Below are 20,195 nucleotides of genomic sequence, written 5' to 3'. Positions count from 1 at the left end.
GAAAATACTACGACTGGTGGAATGATTCAAAGTAATGCTGAATAACTGAATATACATTGCTTTAAAGACGCGGTCATTATTTATACCTATAATTAGTAAATCACGATTTCTAACCACGTTTTATTTTTATCGATTAAACAAAAAAATAAAAAGCGATGTATTAAGTGTACGTGAAGATACTGTGAGTATAGTTTGTCGAGATGAATAACGAGTGAGTTTTAATAGTAACAACAAAAGAAGACATGGAAGGTAGACGAATATGTCTGTCCATAAAAGATTTTGTTTACTATCTACCTGCTGTTCTTCAGTTTACCTGTGATCATGGCGATTGAAACACTACCGAAATATCGAGAACTCAATAAAAATAAAACGTGGTAAGATCCCGTGATTTACTAAATATATTTATCAACTTATTGATTGTTTGTCTGCGAATATGTGTGAGCTAAACAAAAAATTGATTAACCTATTTAAGAGAGGTTTTACTATTTAATTATGAAGGCTTTAATTAAAATTTTATGTTTGTTTTATTGTAATCGATTTATAAACAACAAAGTTATAACAGTAACTTTTTTTGGAGTCGGATAGTAACAAATATATGCTACTAGATGTACAGACACTGAATTTTCATTACCAAGTCAGTTGCTTGCTTTATTTCACGATTCATTGGATGATGATGATGATGGATTCCTTTATTGCATGACGGGAAATAAAACAAAGGTCTTTATTAATCAGATTGTCAATAAACAACAAAATAGATCGGATATTTAAATTCAGAAACTCTTAGGTAAAAAACACTAAGGTTTTATATATGACATGGTAAGAAATGGTTGTTTACATTAATTATAAGGCCTCAGCAGTCTAGCGGTTTGTCACACCGCTTTCTTTCGTTATTTCGGGTTTCGTACCTCACACGATACATTTGAATTCTTAAGTATGATTGTTTTTATCAGTGTGGTTGTTTCTGTGCATGTATGTATTTACAAAAAAAAATTAAATATTTGTATGAATTATCCAGCTTGTGGAGCTTGTCAATTATCGGAGCTTGTGTTATTGATTATAATACAAGTTCTGCTTATCTTGGTACTAGATGGCGCTATGTGAATTGTCCTGCATTGTTATTATTATTAAATATTGGGTGGAGATGGAACATTTTGACAAAATCGTGACATCTAAATATATTTTTTTATGATATTAAATTAATTTCGTTAAAAGCTGGTCTCGATAAAATAACTTGTTCGCTTTTCACACAAAGATCGTCACTTCACTCTGAAAATTCTCAATATACTTTTTCCAATATTAATTTTAGGAAAATTTTCACTAAACAATGCTCGCGACTGCTCATTGTTAGAATAAGTGCTTTCAAGTACGTTTAGGGGGAAATTTAATTTTATTCATACAACCTTTGTAAAGGAGTTTCCAAAGTATAAGCTCGATTTCTCGTTGTCACCGAGTGCCCAGAACGTGATAAATTAACTATGCAATGGCTTATCTCATTTAAATATTTACTTGAATATAAAAAGTACAAAATTAATAAGTATTATATTGCTTAACCGAGTTAGGTTTTGACAAAAATCATCTGCGTACCTTATTATTATTTATTTCAGCTGAGAAACAGATGCTTTGTAAGTCGTGTATTGATCGTAGGGTGAAAAGGCAGTGAAATTACGGGGTACGTAAGCATGATGTCTTAGTCCTCCGAATGAGTGGTATCATGTGCGTGATCGGACATCACGATGATGTTGGTCGAGACGATGTATATTACAGAGAATAAACTGACAATATGTACATAGAAATATTGATCTTATATACCTACTAAATAACAATAGGAAAATGTAAGGTGGGGTGACACAGTTTAGACACAGCAGTGTTTAGTAGACAATATTGAATTTGTCTTACTAGGCATTATTTAATGCAATTATTATTTTGATGTGTCTAGGTGACTGTGTCCCATAGATATTCCCCCCTTGAGAGAAAAAAAATATTGCACACACAAATAAAATTATAAAAGTTAATTATGAACAATATAAATTAGTAAAATATTTTTTTTTTTTACAAATTAAATCTCACTGTAGGATGAGATCAGATCATATATACATACATGTATATAGTGGACGGTGGCCACTTACTGTTAAGCACAGATAACATAATATTACACTGTTAAGTAAGTTAGGTGGAGCGTCAGCTATTTTGCCATTCCATTCATATAAATATGTCGACCATGAGGAATTATCTACTAAAATAAAACGTATTTTTTTTTATTTCAATATATAATTGTTATTATAAGTCAGCGGTTCATTAACCAGAGCGCAAAGCGCGGAGCGATCTTAGAGATCAGATTTGCGCTCTTTGTAACGTTACTCCTCTGAAACGGCTTGACCGATTGAAACCAAAATTTCATTGAGGGACGACCTTCAGGCATTTATCGTTTACCACTCCAAAAATTCTGGTCGGTCATGGTCCAGTTTGAAGAATAAACGCGCTCCGCTTAATATGTGACCTGGTGAGTAAACAACCCACCGGTCACAAACCTACTTACTTACTGCCCATATCTACTAGAGTACTTTTTATTTACTTTTTTTACAGTATGTCGGCTATTTGGTCGATGAATTAATTAAGAATTAAAATAATTGATTTGCTAGATTCAAGTGGAATGTTTTTATTGCATTTCAAAACTTCAAAACCACTTACGTAAAGTGAAGCTGAAAATAACAGAAATGTTTGCTTTCACAGCATTTCAAAGTGAACTTTATTTCATTCCCGCCATTACTTCGCCTCCATTTTTAGTTTAGGATCCGGCTTCAAAATTCATTTGTTTTTTAATTAAATTCATAATTTTATATAGACATTTACGTATTTACGAATAGGGAACTGTCTTAATAGGGGGAGGAATAAAATTGTTACCCCGTCGGTACCTCGACGTGGATACTTAGAAACCATCATGGTTAATTTTCATTTAGCATAATTTGCCACGATGTAGCCTATTATGACGATTTCTTACCAAACAATTACTGGGCTGACTCTATATTTAATTATCCCCTACTGGTGCTCCGAAAGCATATACAATTAATGGAAAAATATACCTGAAAATTTGACCGCTAGTCATTGTTATTAAAATAATATTAATTTAAAACTATTTCGTCATTAATTATTAACAGTTCTAAGAAGACTATATAATATTATAAATTCGAAACTGTCTCTCGGTCTATGTCTTAGTCTGTTTCCTTTTACGACTAAACTGCTGAATGGATCGTATTGTAATTGACGTGAAAATAGATAGTATCAGGAGAACCGATATAGGTTGTACTGTATCTAAAAAACAGGTGACAGCTAGTGATTCAACTAGCTGAAAATCTTCTTCACAACAATATGTTGTATGATTAAAAAACAGGCGTGTGTAATAATTTCGAAGCCGGCTCTCGTACTATTACTATCTACTGAAGCGAGCAATGGCTCTATAAACTTCTGGATTACTTTTGGCCTGATGAGGAATTGATTTCGTCATTATCATTTTATCTTAAAGGTTTCGAAACAAAAAAGGCGGTATACTTAGGACGCGCCTTTACTTTATGTTATTTTTCAATTTATTCAGTCCCTGAATTCTTTGCGACTAAAATGATAGACTTCGATCAATCTAGTCTATTCACAGATAATAACGTTATATTTCTGTAACTACTAATATCTTTGGTATTTAGAATGCGTTTAGAGTCTAAACCAAATATGTAATTTGATTTGGTCGTTTTTAGGTATTGTCTTTTTAAAAACCCAAACTATAGAACTGAAAGCCTGGCCCTGTTGGTAACATGTTTATCTATTTGTTACCTTTTCATTACCATACCTCTGAACGAATATTAAAGAAATTTGACATAGGTTATCTGTTTTAAAAAATATTAGATGCTAACGTTGGTAATAGCTAGTTTGTTATAAATAACGAGATGTAAGAAGTTGGGCCGTGATAAATGGTTAACTGGTACCTAAACTATTTCGTAATGGAGTTGAACAATTCGTCGAACTGTTTGTTAATATAAACGCCCTAATGAAAGTTATCGTAGTATTAATTATTCTACATTATGTAGAACTAATAGTTACCGGCTAGCTACTGCTTTTTCAAGATAAAAGATAAAAAGTCTTCATAATTGTCATGTTTAATTGTGAAAATGTAATAAACTGACAGACAGACTTCAGTATTTATAATATTATATTAATAACAGCAACCAGTGCTGCAAAAACTTTGTATCCCTTTTAACGAAAATTGGGCCTACGGAAGAGTATGAAATTTCGTACACTTATAGTTTATATAGAGAAACGTGCAGATAAAGAATACTTTTTATAAATTATGCATAAAAAATATTGTGATAAATCCAAAAAATATTACAATGTATCTAACCCACACACACATATGTATACATCCATTTGTTTATTGTTAAAGTAAGACAGTGAGCTTAACTGCTAGACCATGGTGATTCTTAATATATACAACAGTGAAAATGTATTTACCAGACTTAGTAGGGACTTACCTTATAAACAGATACTCAGAGAGATGCCACCCAATCCTTTCAAACTGTAATTAAGCAGGTGGCTTATGGTCTTTGTGAAAATCTCAAACTTCCTAATATTATAATGATTTATTGTTGAATATGTTAATTAATTAATAAGGCGGAGTTGTGACTTAGTGGTTCGCCACCCTCACCATATTTCACAAATGTATATATGTTTAGGTATATAGGTTTGTATAATACTTTTAAAATTTTGATATTTTTACAATCGACTTCGAAAAACCGATAAGGTTTCTTTGTGAACCAATTTTAATTATTGTTGTTTGTTTTATTATGAACTGCCTATCGCCCCGGCTTCGCACGGGTGTACATTAAACCGCTACAAAGTCCGTTGCGTAGTTAAAGATTTAAGCATATATAGGGACGGAGAGACAGCGACAGCGACTTTGTTTTATACTATGTACTGATAAATCCCCTTTTAAGATTTTCTAATTTGTGTGTTTTAAAAAAAAAACTGTTGTTGTTTCTTCATAAATTTGATCAATATCTGACCAGTCATTAGTTTATGAGTAAAATAATACGACTTAAGTTGTTTTCTTCGCATGACGATGCTTTTATGAAAATATTAAAATCATGAAAAGTTTCACCAAGTTTCTGTCCCTTTCTTCTCTTGTAAATGTGGTAAGTGAATATAACAAAATATTATTTATAATCGGTTTTTTTATGGGGATTACTTCCGAAATATCGAGATACAGTTCTTGTAAACACACTAGAATTTATTCAGTGAAAAGTAGCTTATTTGAATAGTTCCAAATATATATGCCTTCTCAACATAGGTGATATTATGCGTCCTATTGTAACTGAAACCAGAGCTTCTATAGAATAGCAACATAATAATATAGATCGATAACTTTGAGCCATTTCAATGCAAATGTTGGAATCGAATCCGGAACCCTTTTAGTTCGGTAGGGATCAAATCCTACTTAAGGTATACGTGTGACGCATCTATAGGGATCTATGATAAACTTGGGTGCATATTGATATTGCTTTACCTTTGTTAGGTATATTTAGTTTAAAAAAATCATGGAGCCTATAAGTATAAAGTATTTTTTTATATTTTTAAAAAGATGGAGGGGTTAATTGCAATTTTAGACTGCAGACTATGTTCTTTTTGCAACTGTGGTTCGCGTTGTGACACGTTGGTTTACACTTCGAATGCTATTATACCTATTTTAGTTATAGTTTTAGTTACTAATAAATATGTTTGTAGTATTATATTATATACAGAATATATAACAAGAGACGATCGAACACGATCTCTACATATATATGTAGAGATCATATAGAGACGCATACTAATATCTTTGCAACAGCGCTATGTGACCCATTGAACTACAGAAGGCTAAACAAACATCATGCATAGAATTTCATTCACTAATGAGCAAAAAAAACAGTAATGTAAAATGAGACGGTTTCCTCGTTGGAGGTACAGTTCTCTCTCATCAACAGATTCCCACAACAAATCTGCTAAAGGCTTGAGCCGACTGCAAGATATGGATATGAAAAAAAAAATCTATTATAAATTAAATTTAAGTCACACCTCATTTGTCTTTTTTATGCCGACTAGATGTGGCTACCGTAATTTACTCGTATACAATATGGCCCTGTATTTTTGGTAATAATCCCTAAGGGTACGGATTATATTTATCATCGTCTGAGTAACAACAAAACCATATTCGACAGGTTATTTCGCCCACATAGAGTTGGAAATATACTCAACTACCTTCAATTTATTGAGAGAGGGGACGTTGGAGGCAGTGTTTTCAGGAAACTGTCAAACTACGCGACATGGCTGGCTCTGGCAAGAGAAATGACAAAACTTTTATATTATCAAGATCATAAGACATTATATCCACTTTATTTTTGTGGATAACTGAAATTGAGCTGTCTTTCAGAAGTTTTAAAATAATTCACTAGCGATCCGATAGCGATTTCACGGCAGTGGAATTACTATAATGTGTGTTATTATGGAATTAATGTGAATTACTATGGAATATATAAATGTTGTGAAAAAAATATAGGTAATGATACTCGTGGTAACATACCTTTCTTTTTGCTGTTTCTCTATAAATGATCTCATTTAATTATATATATTTTTAAGTCCTTAATTCGGTGATTTTGTTATTTACAAACAAAAAACATAAATTTCGTCTGTATAATATTAGTTTAATGTTAAATTTCTGTGAAAAAGTTTTAAATAAATAGAAATATCATAATTTTATCATAAACAAAATCCAATTTGATAACATATTAGCAGAATGTTAACTAATAACACTATATATGTTACGAAATCATGTTATCATGTGGCACCTAGTATATCACTCATGTATCGCCATTCTAGAGGACTAAGATGGTATGCTCATGTCCATAGCCTGTATAACTTCTGCTTAGTACTTCAGTTCACTTTCAGCCTATGGGATTTCGTTCCTCCGTAGGTTTTTTCGTGGCCTGAAGACATAATTATAATAAAGAATTTTTATTGATTATTAGAATGAAGATACTGACGTAGTGTGGGTTATAAGATTTTGTAAAGGCACTGGACAACAGCATTAAAATGAAATTAATTGTTTCAAATTTGATTACAAACTCGTTTCAAAGATGAACTGAATTTCTAATTCAGTTAAGTCCAATTTTGCTTGTCGCTTAAATGATGAGGGTCTGCACGAGAGATTAGCAGATGAAGAGTGATCGATTACCCATAATTTTTGCTGTGATTTCAGTGAAATGTGTAGCCCATCCATCTTGTCTCAATGGTTGACTTTTATCTTTTATAGTATATCAAAAGATAGGAGATATAACCTCATGTTGTGGCTTGTTGGTTTACTACCCTGTCTTATTTACAAAGATCGTGAGTTCAAATTTAACTGACTCCAAAAAAGCCGGTATAAAATAGTTTGCTTTACAGGAGAGTTGTGAAATATATATTTACACACAAAGTTTATTTGATGTATATTACGGAAATAAGATCCGGAAGTAAACTTAGGAAAAACAACACTTATTTAAGAAATTCTTGACTGTTCAAAAGGTACACAGTACCTGAGTGACATAAGCTACTTACACTAAAAAAAAATACTTACACTCAGGCGGACTAGGGGCGAGTGACTAGTTATTCAAAATTAATTTATTAATCTGTACATATATATGTCACGTCTATAAAAATCTTTACTAATATTATAAATGCGAAAGTAACTCTGTCTGTCTGTCTGTCTGTCTGTCTGTCTGTCTCGCTTTCACGCCAAAACTACTGAACCGATTTAAATGAAATTTGGTACACAGATAGTCTAGATCCTGAGAAAGGATATAGGTTACTTTTTAATGCGAAAAAGTGTTATAATAGATTGAAAGAGGTTATATAGAAGTATCGTCATTTTTAAAAGATGAAGCTCGAATCTTATTTTTTTGCGTATTGATTAAATATAATTAACAAAAATGGGTTGTAAGGGTCAAAAGGGGAGTTGAAATGTTGTATACAGGTATTGACATTTTTAAAGCTAGAAGGTTGAAACTTATTTTTTAGTCTGTTATATGAAAATGAATGATATGATATGAAATATGAGAAAATATCAGTACCTACCTTCACAGGACTCAGCCATAAGTGGTTACAGTATAGAGACATCTTCTTATCATTGGTACATAATAACATTAATATAAGTAGCATTAAAAAAAAACAAGAAAAAGGGTTGTAAGGGGTTGAAAGGGGAGATGTGAGGTTGTATGGAAGTATCGTTATTTTAAAGCTAGAAGTTTGAAACTTAGTTTTTGCCTGTTGATTGAATTGTATGGAATTATGTATGGAAATTTTCATCTTTCAAGCTAGAACGACGAAACTTCTTTATTGGGTTAGATTATTAATATATATTTTTTATTATTTGGTCAAGGTCACTATTTTACGCGGACGACGTCGCGGGTACAGCTAGTAGTAAATATATCTCTAAAAGTTTATTGTCTTCGTTTATCAAAAAAAAAAAATTTAATTAATTAAAGGATGTTTGTTAAAAGTACCGAAAAACAATTAATTTGTGAATATACGAGAGTATCTAGCGAACAATGAAAAGTTTATAAGTTTATATAAGAGTAATAAATATGTACCCGTATATATAAGTTTCAATGAAGCTTTATAAATAACAAAGTGAATTTTCAGGAAGTTACTTCGCCGTGGTACAGTCAAATTTTGGGAGGTTTGATTTAATATTGCATTTTGATAAATGTATAATATTATTTATATTTGAAAGATTTGTAAGCTGCACTTAGTTTCCGACCTTTCTGAGATATCGATTTCACATTTAATTTTTGATCAGCATTTCAATGGTTTTTTAATATTTTATTCGTTCACGTATCCTGTACGTTATGTTAAATATCTAAAAAACTGTTTAAATGTGCTAGAGTTACAATAATAATAAACCTGGACAATTCCTTCAGTGTCATCTAGCCTATTTTGGATACTAAATAAACTTTTAATCAATAAACTAGAAATTACTTAACCGATGCTGTTGATCATATATCTATAGGACTAATCTGAAAATATAAGCATTAAAAAAAAAAAACTATTTTTACATTCGGTTAATACGAAGAGACGAAATGGATTCTAACGTAACAGACATGAAAAAAAACGTAACCGAATTGAGAACTCGTTTTTTTTAGTCGGTTAAAAGAGGACGAAAAATATCACAGATATCTTTCCGGTATCACGGTGATATGATTTCCGATTCATTTATAATCCTTCAGCGCCTCACCGTAGTTGGAGATGAGGCTACCGGCCGACAAAAGTCGCGTCATTCTGAATCCTTCACGTGACGTCAGCCGTGAATAGGCGGCGATTACTTTGATGTTGATTTCTCGGCGTGCTGGAACCTCGCGGGGGACGCGCTCAAAAGACAAATTAGATCCGGTCGATCCCTCGCAGGGTTGCCATGTTGCCGTTACTATACTCTTTATTACATTTTATAATAATCACTAGTTACTCGCCCCGGCTTCGCACGGGTGTACATGTATTATACATGTATATAAAACTTTCCCTTGAATCACACTATCTATTAAAAAAAACCGCTTCAAAATCCGTTGCGTAGTTTTAAAGACTGGCTTACATAGGGACGGACAGACAGCGAGAGCGATTTTGTTTTATACTATATAATAATGATGGTGTTCCACGCTAATAAACATAGTACCATCTAGTCCTAAGCTAAGCAGAGTTTGTATTATGGGTACTAAACAACTGATACAAATACTTAAATATATATTTTTTGTAAATATATACATAACTAGCTGTGCCCAAGGTTTCACCCGCGTAAAATTTACAGGCTACATGTTATTCTGATGTATAAGCTATATTACTGTAAAGTTTCATCAAAATCTGCTCAGTAGTTTTTGCGTGAAACAGTAATAAATATCGATCCATACTCACAAACTTTCGTGTTTATAATATTAATAAGATGTACATAGCAAATACCCAGACCGATACAACAATTATACTCATGAATACAAAAGTTTGTACCGGGCGAGTAACCGAATCGCGACTGTTATTTTTCTGCTGTCTCACCTGAACCGAAACACAGCTAACAAAGCACGCAGACGCCTGTCTACACTCTAGACCAGCTCCTTTATTTTTGGCAAAAAGTTTTTATATTGGCAACCCTGATACCTCACCGCTCGGGTTACGTGAGGTGCATTCAACGGGAGATAGCGGTGTTAAAAATAAATTCATTTAAATAAAGTACCTCGGAAAAAATATTATTTTTCAAATAAAGTTGCTAAGATACTTTGAGGATCACGTTTTTAATGTGATCAAAGATTCGAAGCTCAGTTTTGTACTATATAATGGTATTGAAGTATTAGAAACGATTATATATAAAAAAGATACAGTTTTTATAATCGCTATTAATAATGACAAAACTATTCAACTTGTACCTAAAATAATAGTAATTGACGAATACACTTAAATCCGAGTGAACTCGCCTTCGCTTGTGTCTTTCAGTGAAGCTTTCAGAGAGCAATGGAATACAATGTCACAACCGTTCAAGTATAAATATAAGCCAGATATATAGACCGCTCTGTGGAATGTTCCATATCATTGCTGTGGTATAATTAATTGTGTATTTTCATGAATTCTATTGTAATACATTGTTTAAAAAGGAAATAAACATAAGGAATAAATCTTTAGTCGAGTGATGTCGAAAAACGAAACTGCAACACTATAGTTCTAGAATTTGCATTCACGATGCTGTAATCATGATAAAATCCGCGCTATGTTTAATGCCAACATATTTTTTAACGCCATCTAGTCTCACGCCACAGCAGAGTTTGAGTTATGGGTACTAAACAACTGATACAAATACATAAGCGTTCATTTAGTAAATATATAAAATACTAGCTGTCCCGGCAAACTTTGTTTTGCCATATAGATTAATAACGCTATAACAAAATAGGGGTTGATAATAGATCATAAAAAAATAGAAACTAAAAATTTTGTCTAAAAAATAAAAAAAAATTTTGGGGTGGACTACCCCTAACATTTAGGGGGATGAAAAATAGATGTTGGCCGATTCTCAGACCTACTCAATACGCTCACAAAATTTCATGAGAATCGGTCAAGCCGTTTCGGAGGAGCATGGGAACGAAAACTGTGACACGAGAACTTTATATATAAGGTTACTAAAAGAAACAATCAAACTTATGTTTGTACTAAGATTGTATATGAGGAATCGACGCCGTGACTGCCGGATGTAAGGCTGTGTTAAACGTATAAAGGTATGCTAAACAGCCAGACCACAGAGGACTTCAGGCCGTTTTGAAACTGGAATACCAAACAAGCTGGAAGCACTAGATTCTAGTAGGACCTGTCGCTGTCGCCTATATATACGTGTATATTTAAACAGTATCTCGGATGGTGCCTATATTATCCTACTAGACGTATCCGCGACTTTGTCCGCTTAAATTGTGGATACTTCCATATAACCTTTCATCTCCTCTATCAACCCTTTTTTCGGATTAAAAAGTAGCCTATGTCCTTTCTCAGGTTATATACTATCTGCGTACTAAATTTCGTTTAAATCGGTTTAGTGATTTTGGCGTATTTAAAACGAGACAGACAGACAGATAGATAGACAGGTAGAGTTACTTTCGCATTTATAATAGTAGTAAGGATATAGCGTAGCTAATATGAAACTTGGAAAAGCTAAAATAAAGTCGACCAATATCAAATATGTGAATTGCATGCACTCTATAGATAGACCGCTCTGTGAAATGTTTCATATTAGCTAAGCTATAATTAATCATGTCTCTCCTCGATTTGAATAATTCAATTTGAAACCGCATATTTGAAATTATCCCGCAAATAATAGTTTCTTCCGTTACGAAATGAGTTTCGAATGGTTCAAAATATGAAAATTTGACATAATATTTGTAAACAAATATAACAGGTCAGTTAAAAGTGTAAAAAGTGTAAAGTGTGTAATAATTGTCAAATGTATATGTAAAAATGGTTGACAATAAATGTTCTTCTTTCTTTCTTTCTTAAAATAACGTGCAACGTGAGTGGCAAAAATAACGTGGAATTCGATGTGTATTTTGCTTATATCTTTGCCACAGACAATATCAATAGCATCCGATTCTCTTAAATTTGACTAATATATATAAGATTATGAAATGTTTTCAATAATTTGGAAGAATATCTTTTTTCGTTTTATGTGAATGATTTCTGTTTTCTTTACAGATGCAGCAGATATGAGTGGCAAGCTGAAGTGAAGTGAACCACCTCATGATGGCAGTGAATAGTCCTGGTGGATATCCTCCCGTATCCCCTAAGCCCCTAACTCCAAAAAGTCCTCGCCATTTCGTTTTCCCCCAAAAAAGTCCCTCCATAACATCAAGCACCTCCTCATCAGGATACTATACTCCGCAATCAGGCTGTAGCTATGACAAACATAACCAACCACCCAAATCTCCAATCGCTCACGGCCATAGAAGTCCTATTAGTCCCAGACACTTTAATTTTCCTCAAAATCATTCAGGACGGTCCAGCCCCAGTAATTTCGACAGATCTCACGGCCTCCATTACACCACGTCACTGAAGCATAGTCGTCGAGAAAAGTCCAGATCCCCAAAGCCACCACCCGTGCATATTCATACCAATCCTGGTTACGTATCACCAAATCGCACGAGAAAATTATATGGCTCTACTTCCACAGTGAACTCACCAAGGCTGGTTACCTCTCCAAGCATAGTGTCGAGTCATACTGATGATTCGACAGATGCGATGCCCGGTACTCCTTCAGCAATAATCCATGACGCTGATGATGAAGCAACTACCACCTCCTCGAGGATCTGTAGGAAGTCCACATCAGATCTCACAGATATGACGGACGATACGCCGCAGACTAGGTCGACCAGCGTTAGCAGACCGTGTTCCCCAATGAGACGAGGATCTATGAAAGGTGGTTTGGCATACTTAGCTAGTAGAAGAGGTTCGAGGGAGTCCACGATGTCGAATTGCGATTCAGTGGAAGATATCGGCCCCTTAAACTTTCAAAATACAATGCGTGGCCGACAAAGAAGAACGTCGAACTTTCTTGAATTACCAGGTGAGTTCAAAGACTTACATACGCACGTATAATATACTAGCTGTTGCCGTCGATTCGCCAACCTCGCTCTACGGGATGTATTTTTTTCTCGTAATATACTTATTTTATATAATTGAAATGGCAAAAAGATGATAGAGTACCTGAAGGTAAGCGGTAAAAATATTATAGAACAGTTCTACAGACTTTATGTTATCATGTGATGCTATTCAGATGTGCTACCACTCATGTGTTACCCGGAGAACTAACATGTCTTGCCCCTTATCTTGTAATTTCACTGCTCTTCAAGAAAAACTCAGCTTGTAACATAAGCTGCTTGACGGCTTACTTAAATGAGACTGAGTTACTCACGCAGACGACTTCTTGCAAAGTCTACCTAGGAAAAAATTACATATATCTAAAGACATATTCTTCCACGCAAACAATCCCACGGGAAAAATTGAATTTGAATAAATACAAAGAACGTTCCTAAGTACAAGATAACTTATTGCTTAATATTAAATTACTTTTCAATTTATATACCTACGTTCTAGATAAGCCTGTGATATTGTAAATTTAAGACGTTTAAAGTTCAGATGTTTCGTTTTAATCATAATTTGCCCTTCTACAGTTTGTCGAGATGTCATTGAGACTCATAACATTAAAATTTTATCATATATTTAACTCAATTTCAGATTTCAGAATATATTACACTATGAAACCACCTCGGCTTCGCGTATCTTTTATGTAACTGGACTGCCGTACAAGCTGACGATTATCTATATACATGCACTACAGACAGCATGTTATCATAGGACACACTCATGCTTTGTCATTCTGGAGAACTTAGACGTTATGTTTTTTATCCAGTAATTTAACACTCTTCAATCCAATACAGGCTACAAAGTAAACAGCTTACTCGCAGAAATTGGTATCCACGGCGGCTACCATTTATGTACAAAGCATACCCCGCTAAAAATCCTGAAGATGCTTGGTAAATCACATTTATGAAGACGATTCTAAATAAGAAGTTTCTTTATTTAAATTTAATTCTACCGTGTATTTGCGGAATTCTATATAATTTATATCCCACGTAGACCAGACCGCAGACAGTTTTAATTAAAACATGAAAAACGAGCTCTAATTATAATAAACAGAGAGACTTTTTTCCAACGCTGAATGTTTAAATTATGTTTTACTCGTACATAAAAAAGGTTTCTAAATGCGTCCCAGGTTGAGATAGAGCTACCATTGAATATTTAAAGAGACCGAAGATCATAAGGGTACGCCGCGACAAAACCGCAAGTCCCTTGCGTACAGTTGCTCGCTAAGCATCGTTTATAAATATCGAATTTGATAATAGCTGCCAACCATAGGTAATCTTTTAGACTTTACCTGTAGGATGGTAGATAATAGAATAGAATAGAAAATCATTTATTCAAATAAACTTAATTTAAGCACTTTTGAATAGTCATAACAATTTGTTTTTTATCTACCGAGAAATTACAGGGTACGCAGGTCTGTCACATGATAACGATATATCTGTGGTGCTGTTCATTTGTTATCGAGTGTTATTACTAATCAGGTGAACTATTAGGTTAATTTTCATTCTAGTAACATTGGTACAGATCCATACGAATATATATATGTTGATATATTGCACGTATTTATTTTATACTAAAATGTTACTAATCAACTTGTCTTAGTGAAAATTAACTATTAGTTTCCATGATTTTGTTTTCTGATTGTTATTTTCATTTATTTACTAGTAACAAACAAAGTTGTATTGTTGAGGAACATTACTTTAAAAGAGCAACCGCCTCATTCAATTTGTTCTGGATCTGCTTTGAATCAAGATTACTCCTATATATTACTTATATCTTACTAATATTATAAACGTGAAAAATTGTGAGTATTGATGGATGTTTGTTATTTTTTCACGCAAGAACTACCGAATGGATTTTGATGAAACTTTACAGTAAGATAGCTTATACATCAGAATAACACATAGGCTGTAATTTAAAAAGATATTATGTAAATTGGGCGATATATGTATTATGATTAGTGTGTTGCAAACGAAGTTGTGCGGTCAGCTAGTTAGTATGTATGTCTGTATGTTTATAATATTGAAATAACCGTTTTTTACACATACATATGAACATTTTACAATTTTTGTCTGTCTCCCTATTTCTTCAGGCTAATCTCTGAAATGGCTAATCGTCAAAATCGGTGTCGCTGATGTAATAAGGAGTAATTTAGACTACTTTCATTATAGACAATAAAGTTAAATTCCACGCGAACGACGTTGCGGGTACAGCTAGTTTATAATATATATATATATATATATATATATATATCTTGACTTTATAAATATCTCTTGCATCGGACTTCATAACTCCTTGGAGGTGTGGGTGCGATAATGAACACCCACATTTTCAGTAGGTACTACGAAATTTTATCATGCATTTAATCGTTATGTTAGAGATCAGGTTTCGCATGAAAGCAGAACTTTGTAATCCTATATTGAGCGATAGTGCATAGGTAAAAGAGCGTGGGTGGTCGCCGCACCATCTACCGGCCAATATCCGTTATTGGCACTCTCAAAGCCAAATTCATAAGCATTTATTCATTCGGAATATTTTACCATTTATGCACTTTAAATATTTTATTAGTATCTTTAATCGTACTGATTCAGTTCAGCTGGATGCTTCAATTGAGAGGAATTTGGAAACTCTTTTTGTTTATGATTGCATTACAAAGTACATATTTATAAGGCAGTCTTTTAAAAATATCAGTGACAAGTTTTGTAATTTGATATTTGTATAGTGTAGTTTTTTTATGTCCAATATAAAAAAAGCGTAAGACAATTACTGAAAATGCATTTTTGCTTTAATTTTTTATAGAAATGGTGCCTAAAAATATGGTTTCCATGCCTTCTTTTATAAAAACATATTTACCGATCTTTAATTGTTGAAATGCAAACAATAATCTCGTATCTTGGGATAGATATATAAATTTTCTCGTAACCGCCCCTAGATATTAATTTATTCTCTTTGTGCAATGTCTGCCTTGCTTGTATTAAATGCTTACTAATATTATAAATGCTTAAGTAACTCTGTCTGTCTGTTTGTTTCCCTTTCACGCTAAAACTACTGAACAGATACAAATGAAATTTGGTACACACATAGTCCCTGAAAGAACATATGCTAAATTTGATGCGAGATGAAAGTTTGTATGGAGATATTGTCATTTGTAAAATCTATTTTTTAGGCTGTTCATTGAGTTCTATGGAAATCTGTATGGATATTCGTTAATTTTTAAGTCAAAACGATGAAAACGCTTTTTTATCCATTACAAGCAAGCATATGACAAATTCTAACCTTTACTCTTAATAATAATACTTTAGATATTGAAATAAACACTCTTCCATAGTCTGCTATTATATATTAACAAACAGTGCTGTACGATTAGTGAGAATAACATCAATTAGTAATTTGAGCGTCACTTACAAGTAGGTTCGTTTCATTCTCATAAATCCGCTTAAGCTATCGAAGACTTCACGATCAATTGAAATATCTAAAATATTATGCAGAGTACATTTCAATATTTCAGGAGGCATCATTACTTATGTAGCGAGCCGTAGGAAATCGTGTGAGATGGAATAGAACTTAAATTCAAGTGATGGGTGGAATCACATTAAAGTGGATTAAAGTACAGAATATGCAATCATATATTAATTTATGTGCATGTAACTGTGAAATAGGCTAGAAAGGAAATATTTTTTATTCTAACTTAAACTAGTTAATATTATAAACACGGATGTTTGTGAGTATGGATGGATGTTTATTTCATTGCAATTTAGGAACTTTTATACAAACTAAAAACACATGCCAGTCGCATTGTACAACTAATGACTATATCACAGAGCAAATTGCTATAGTCACAAGATCTTAAGGATGGCTGGATGTTTGTTACTCTTTCACGAAAAAACTACTAAATAGAATTTAATTAAACTTTACAGTAATATAGCTTAATACAACAGAATAACACTTAGGCTCAAAATCGCTGCCACAGTGAAGACTATTGTTATTTTACCGTTCATGGAAGTGTATTCAGATAAGAAGCTGTAATGTTGTTGTACTTTTAAACATGTATTTCGAGAAATTTTAATATTATCTGTGTGTATTTATTACATCGTCGTATTGTAAAGAGAACATTCGGGGTTATTATATTAAGAAAACGGAGTGGACAGCCAGTTTAAAAGTTTCATTACCTAAATTAAATCTAATCAAATTATTATTATTAATGTTGAACTTATGATAAGTTAAATGTACAGTCGATTCGGTGATTATTGAGCAAAAAATCTAATCAAATTATTATTTTGATTAGATTTATTTTTAATATTTAATTTTACTATTTGCCATTAAAAGTCCCGTCAAAGTCGGTCCAGACATTTCAGAGATGAGCCGGAACAGACCGACAGACAGACAAAAATTGTAAAAAATGTTTTTTACAATGTATATTCATATGCATGTAGTAAAAAATGGTTATTTCAATATTACAAACAGACACTCCAATCTTATTTATATGTATAGATTAAACATTTTCAGAAACACGCTTTTCTAACAAAATTGACTGTTTGTTTAATTATATGAAAACACGTGTCCCTCTTGTACTCGTATATAATACTACAAATATCGTTTTAATTATGTATTAATGAATGAAGACATGTCGTTTGAACTTGATCCAACAGACTTTAAAGTTAATTTCAAACGTAAATTCAATACAGAATTAAATTTAAGTCAATACAGAATATTAATTCGGAACTTAAACATTGACATACAGATTTAAAGCATGAATTATTAAATATCTTACTTAGCAAGCTTTACACTTATAGCTAATGTGACCATACTTCACGCTTAACACAGTCCTTTTCAAACCGACAACATTAATTTGTCTATATAAATTGCATACGTTTAAAACAAATTGCAAATAAATATAAAGCAAAAATATTAGAAGCATATTTTTAAATTTATTTATTTACTAGCTGTGCCCGCGACTTCGTCCGCCTGAGTCTGTCAGAGTATGAAATATTTTTTGGTTACCTTGGCCAAAAAATATTTCATAATTGACCTAAAAACGTTAAAGAAAAAAGTGTCATCGTTCTAGCTACAAAAATAACGGATTTTCAAACAATTTTCCCCCCCCCATTTTAACCCCCTTAAGGGTAAAATTTTTACAAACTTTGAATGTCACATTTATATTGTCACATTTATAATGTCACATTTATATTGAATCAACAGCTCAAAAATAAGTTTCAAGCTTCTAAAATGACGATACCTCCATACAATTTTTCATTTCCTCTTTCAACCCCTTACAACCCTTTTTTCGCTTCAAAAAGTAGCCTATGTCCTTTCTCAGGATTTAGACTATCTGTGTACCAAATTTCATTTATATCAGTAGTTTTGGAATGAAAGTGAGACAGACAGACAGACAGACTACTAGTACTAGTTACTTTCGCATTTATAATATTAGTAAGAATTATTATTTTATCGAATCACACTTTCAACAAAGTCGATTACGCAGTACTATCTATATCAATTATTTTAGCCCCAAAGATGGCTTACTCAGTAAACTGTGTTTCGATATAGTTACTGTTGGTCATAGCTGACTTTACAGCTTCACCAGACGATAGGGTCGAGTGAAGATGGCACTCCAAACCCGCGGAAGGACTTATGGAGCGCCTAAAGCCTGACTCCTGCCTGATTGATATGACTTTAGTCTCCCTCAGACTAAAGTCGTATCTTTCAGGAGGATCCTGCTGTAGTTTGAATTGAAAGATGGATCGATCGGAGTGGTCTTTCGATTGAACGCTAAAATATAGTGGAATGACTTTGAAGTGATGGTACCTTACTCCTTCGGAATTACTATGCATGAGTATCACGTATATAGACAAGGATAAGCTCTTACTATTAGGTTTTTTTATTGGGTTGTTTGGATTATTGTCAGGTACCTGTAGCACCTGTGGCCTGTGACGTAGATCTATTGTGCTCACCCTTTAAGAGTGTAGACTACCTAGACCCCTCAGGGACAAGAATTGAAGGATATCTTAGGAGTGATGGTTTTTGTCTCTTCGGGAAAGAGTGTAAACTTTCCAAAGGAGATATTTCGTTTATGCATGAGTCGCATTATATACAATCACATAGGATGTGTATTGGCGTTTCCTCTTCTACTATCAGGTAGCTTGTTTACTTTTGTAGTAACAGAAAATAGAATGATTTTCTCACAATTTTTAGTCCTCAAACATTTTGACAAGGATTAATTGTCACTTTAGTCAAAGGAATATAACTTAACAGTAGGTATCTCTAGTATTTCGCTTTCAGCTCACTGCATTGTTATTTGAATAGATACAATAGTACTTACAGAATTATTGTATTTGCTAGTAATTATTGATTTCATTGTTTAACACCTTCGTACTAGACATTTATAGAAATAGAAATAGATATAATCTTTATTCAAAGAAACTCATTACAAGCACATTTGAATAGTCATATTTTGATTCTACCACTCATTCGGAATGCAGATTCATCACAAGAAGAATGAGTAAGAAACTTGTGTTTTGCTCTTTTGAATAGATGTTTTTTTATATAATTAATTACAGTATAACAAGTAAGAGGCTTGTGATAATCAACATAGAAATCGCTACGCACTCATTATTAGTGTAATCAGATTTCAGCGCTATGGATTTTAAGTTTTTCTATAAAAACATTATTATTGTTAACGAATTCTTCAATTTTATCTTCTTCAAATCTTCTTATTACGCTTTTTAAATGAAGATACAACCACACACAGACCCAAAAAAACTAGTGATATATAATTAAAAAAACTATTTCGTTTTACCTCGTTATAGTAATTATAACGTTTGCATTTTTTAATATTTAAAAAGAAAAATACAAAAAGATCTTTGAACCAGCAATAACAATTAAACAAGTAAAAAAGAGTAAGTATATATCTGTACGTGTGTCTAATATATGGTAGTGTGTATAATAGTTTTTAATGTATTTTTATACATAATTTAGCATTCTGCATT

General features: G+C 32.7%; 1 protein-coding gene across 1 annotated transcript in view; it reads left to right on the top strand.

Moving 5' to 3' along the window:
* The window catches only part of LOC131849768 (uncharacterized), a 98,756-nt gene that overhangs the window by 33,091 nt on the left and 45,470 nt on the right, over window positions 1-20,195 (top strand). Inside the window, exon 2 of the mRNA XM_059199886.1 lies at window positions 12,262-13,129. Within this exon, the coding sequence (XP_059055869.1) occupies window positions 12,307-13,129 (823 nt within the window). The 5' untranslated portion in view covers window positions 12,262-12,306. The remainder of the gene's footprint in view (window positions 1-12,261; window positions 13,130-20,195) is intronic.

The sequence above is a fragment of the Achroia grisella genome, unplaced genomic scaffold (genome assembly GCF_030625045.1).
Source record: "Achroia grisella isolate CSIRO2021 unplaced genomic scaffold, CSIRO_AGI_Agris_v1 utg660, whole genome shotgun sequence".
NCBI lineage: Eukaryota > Metazoa > Arthropoda > Insecta > Lepidoptera > Pyralidae > Achroia > Achroia grisella.
Note: the sequence above shows the minus strand (reverse complement) of the source record. Positions and strands in the feature narration are given on the sequence as shown.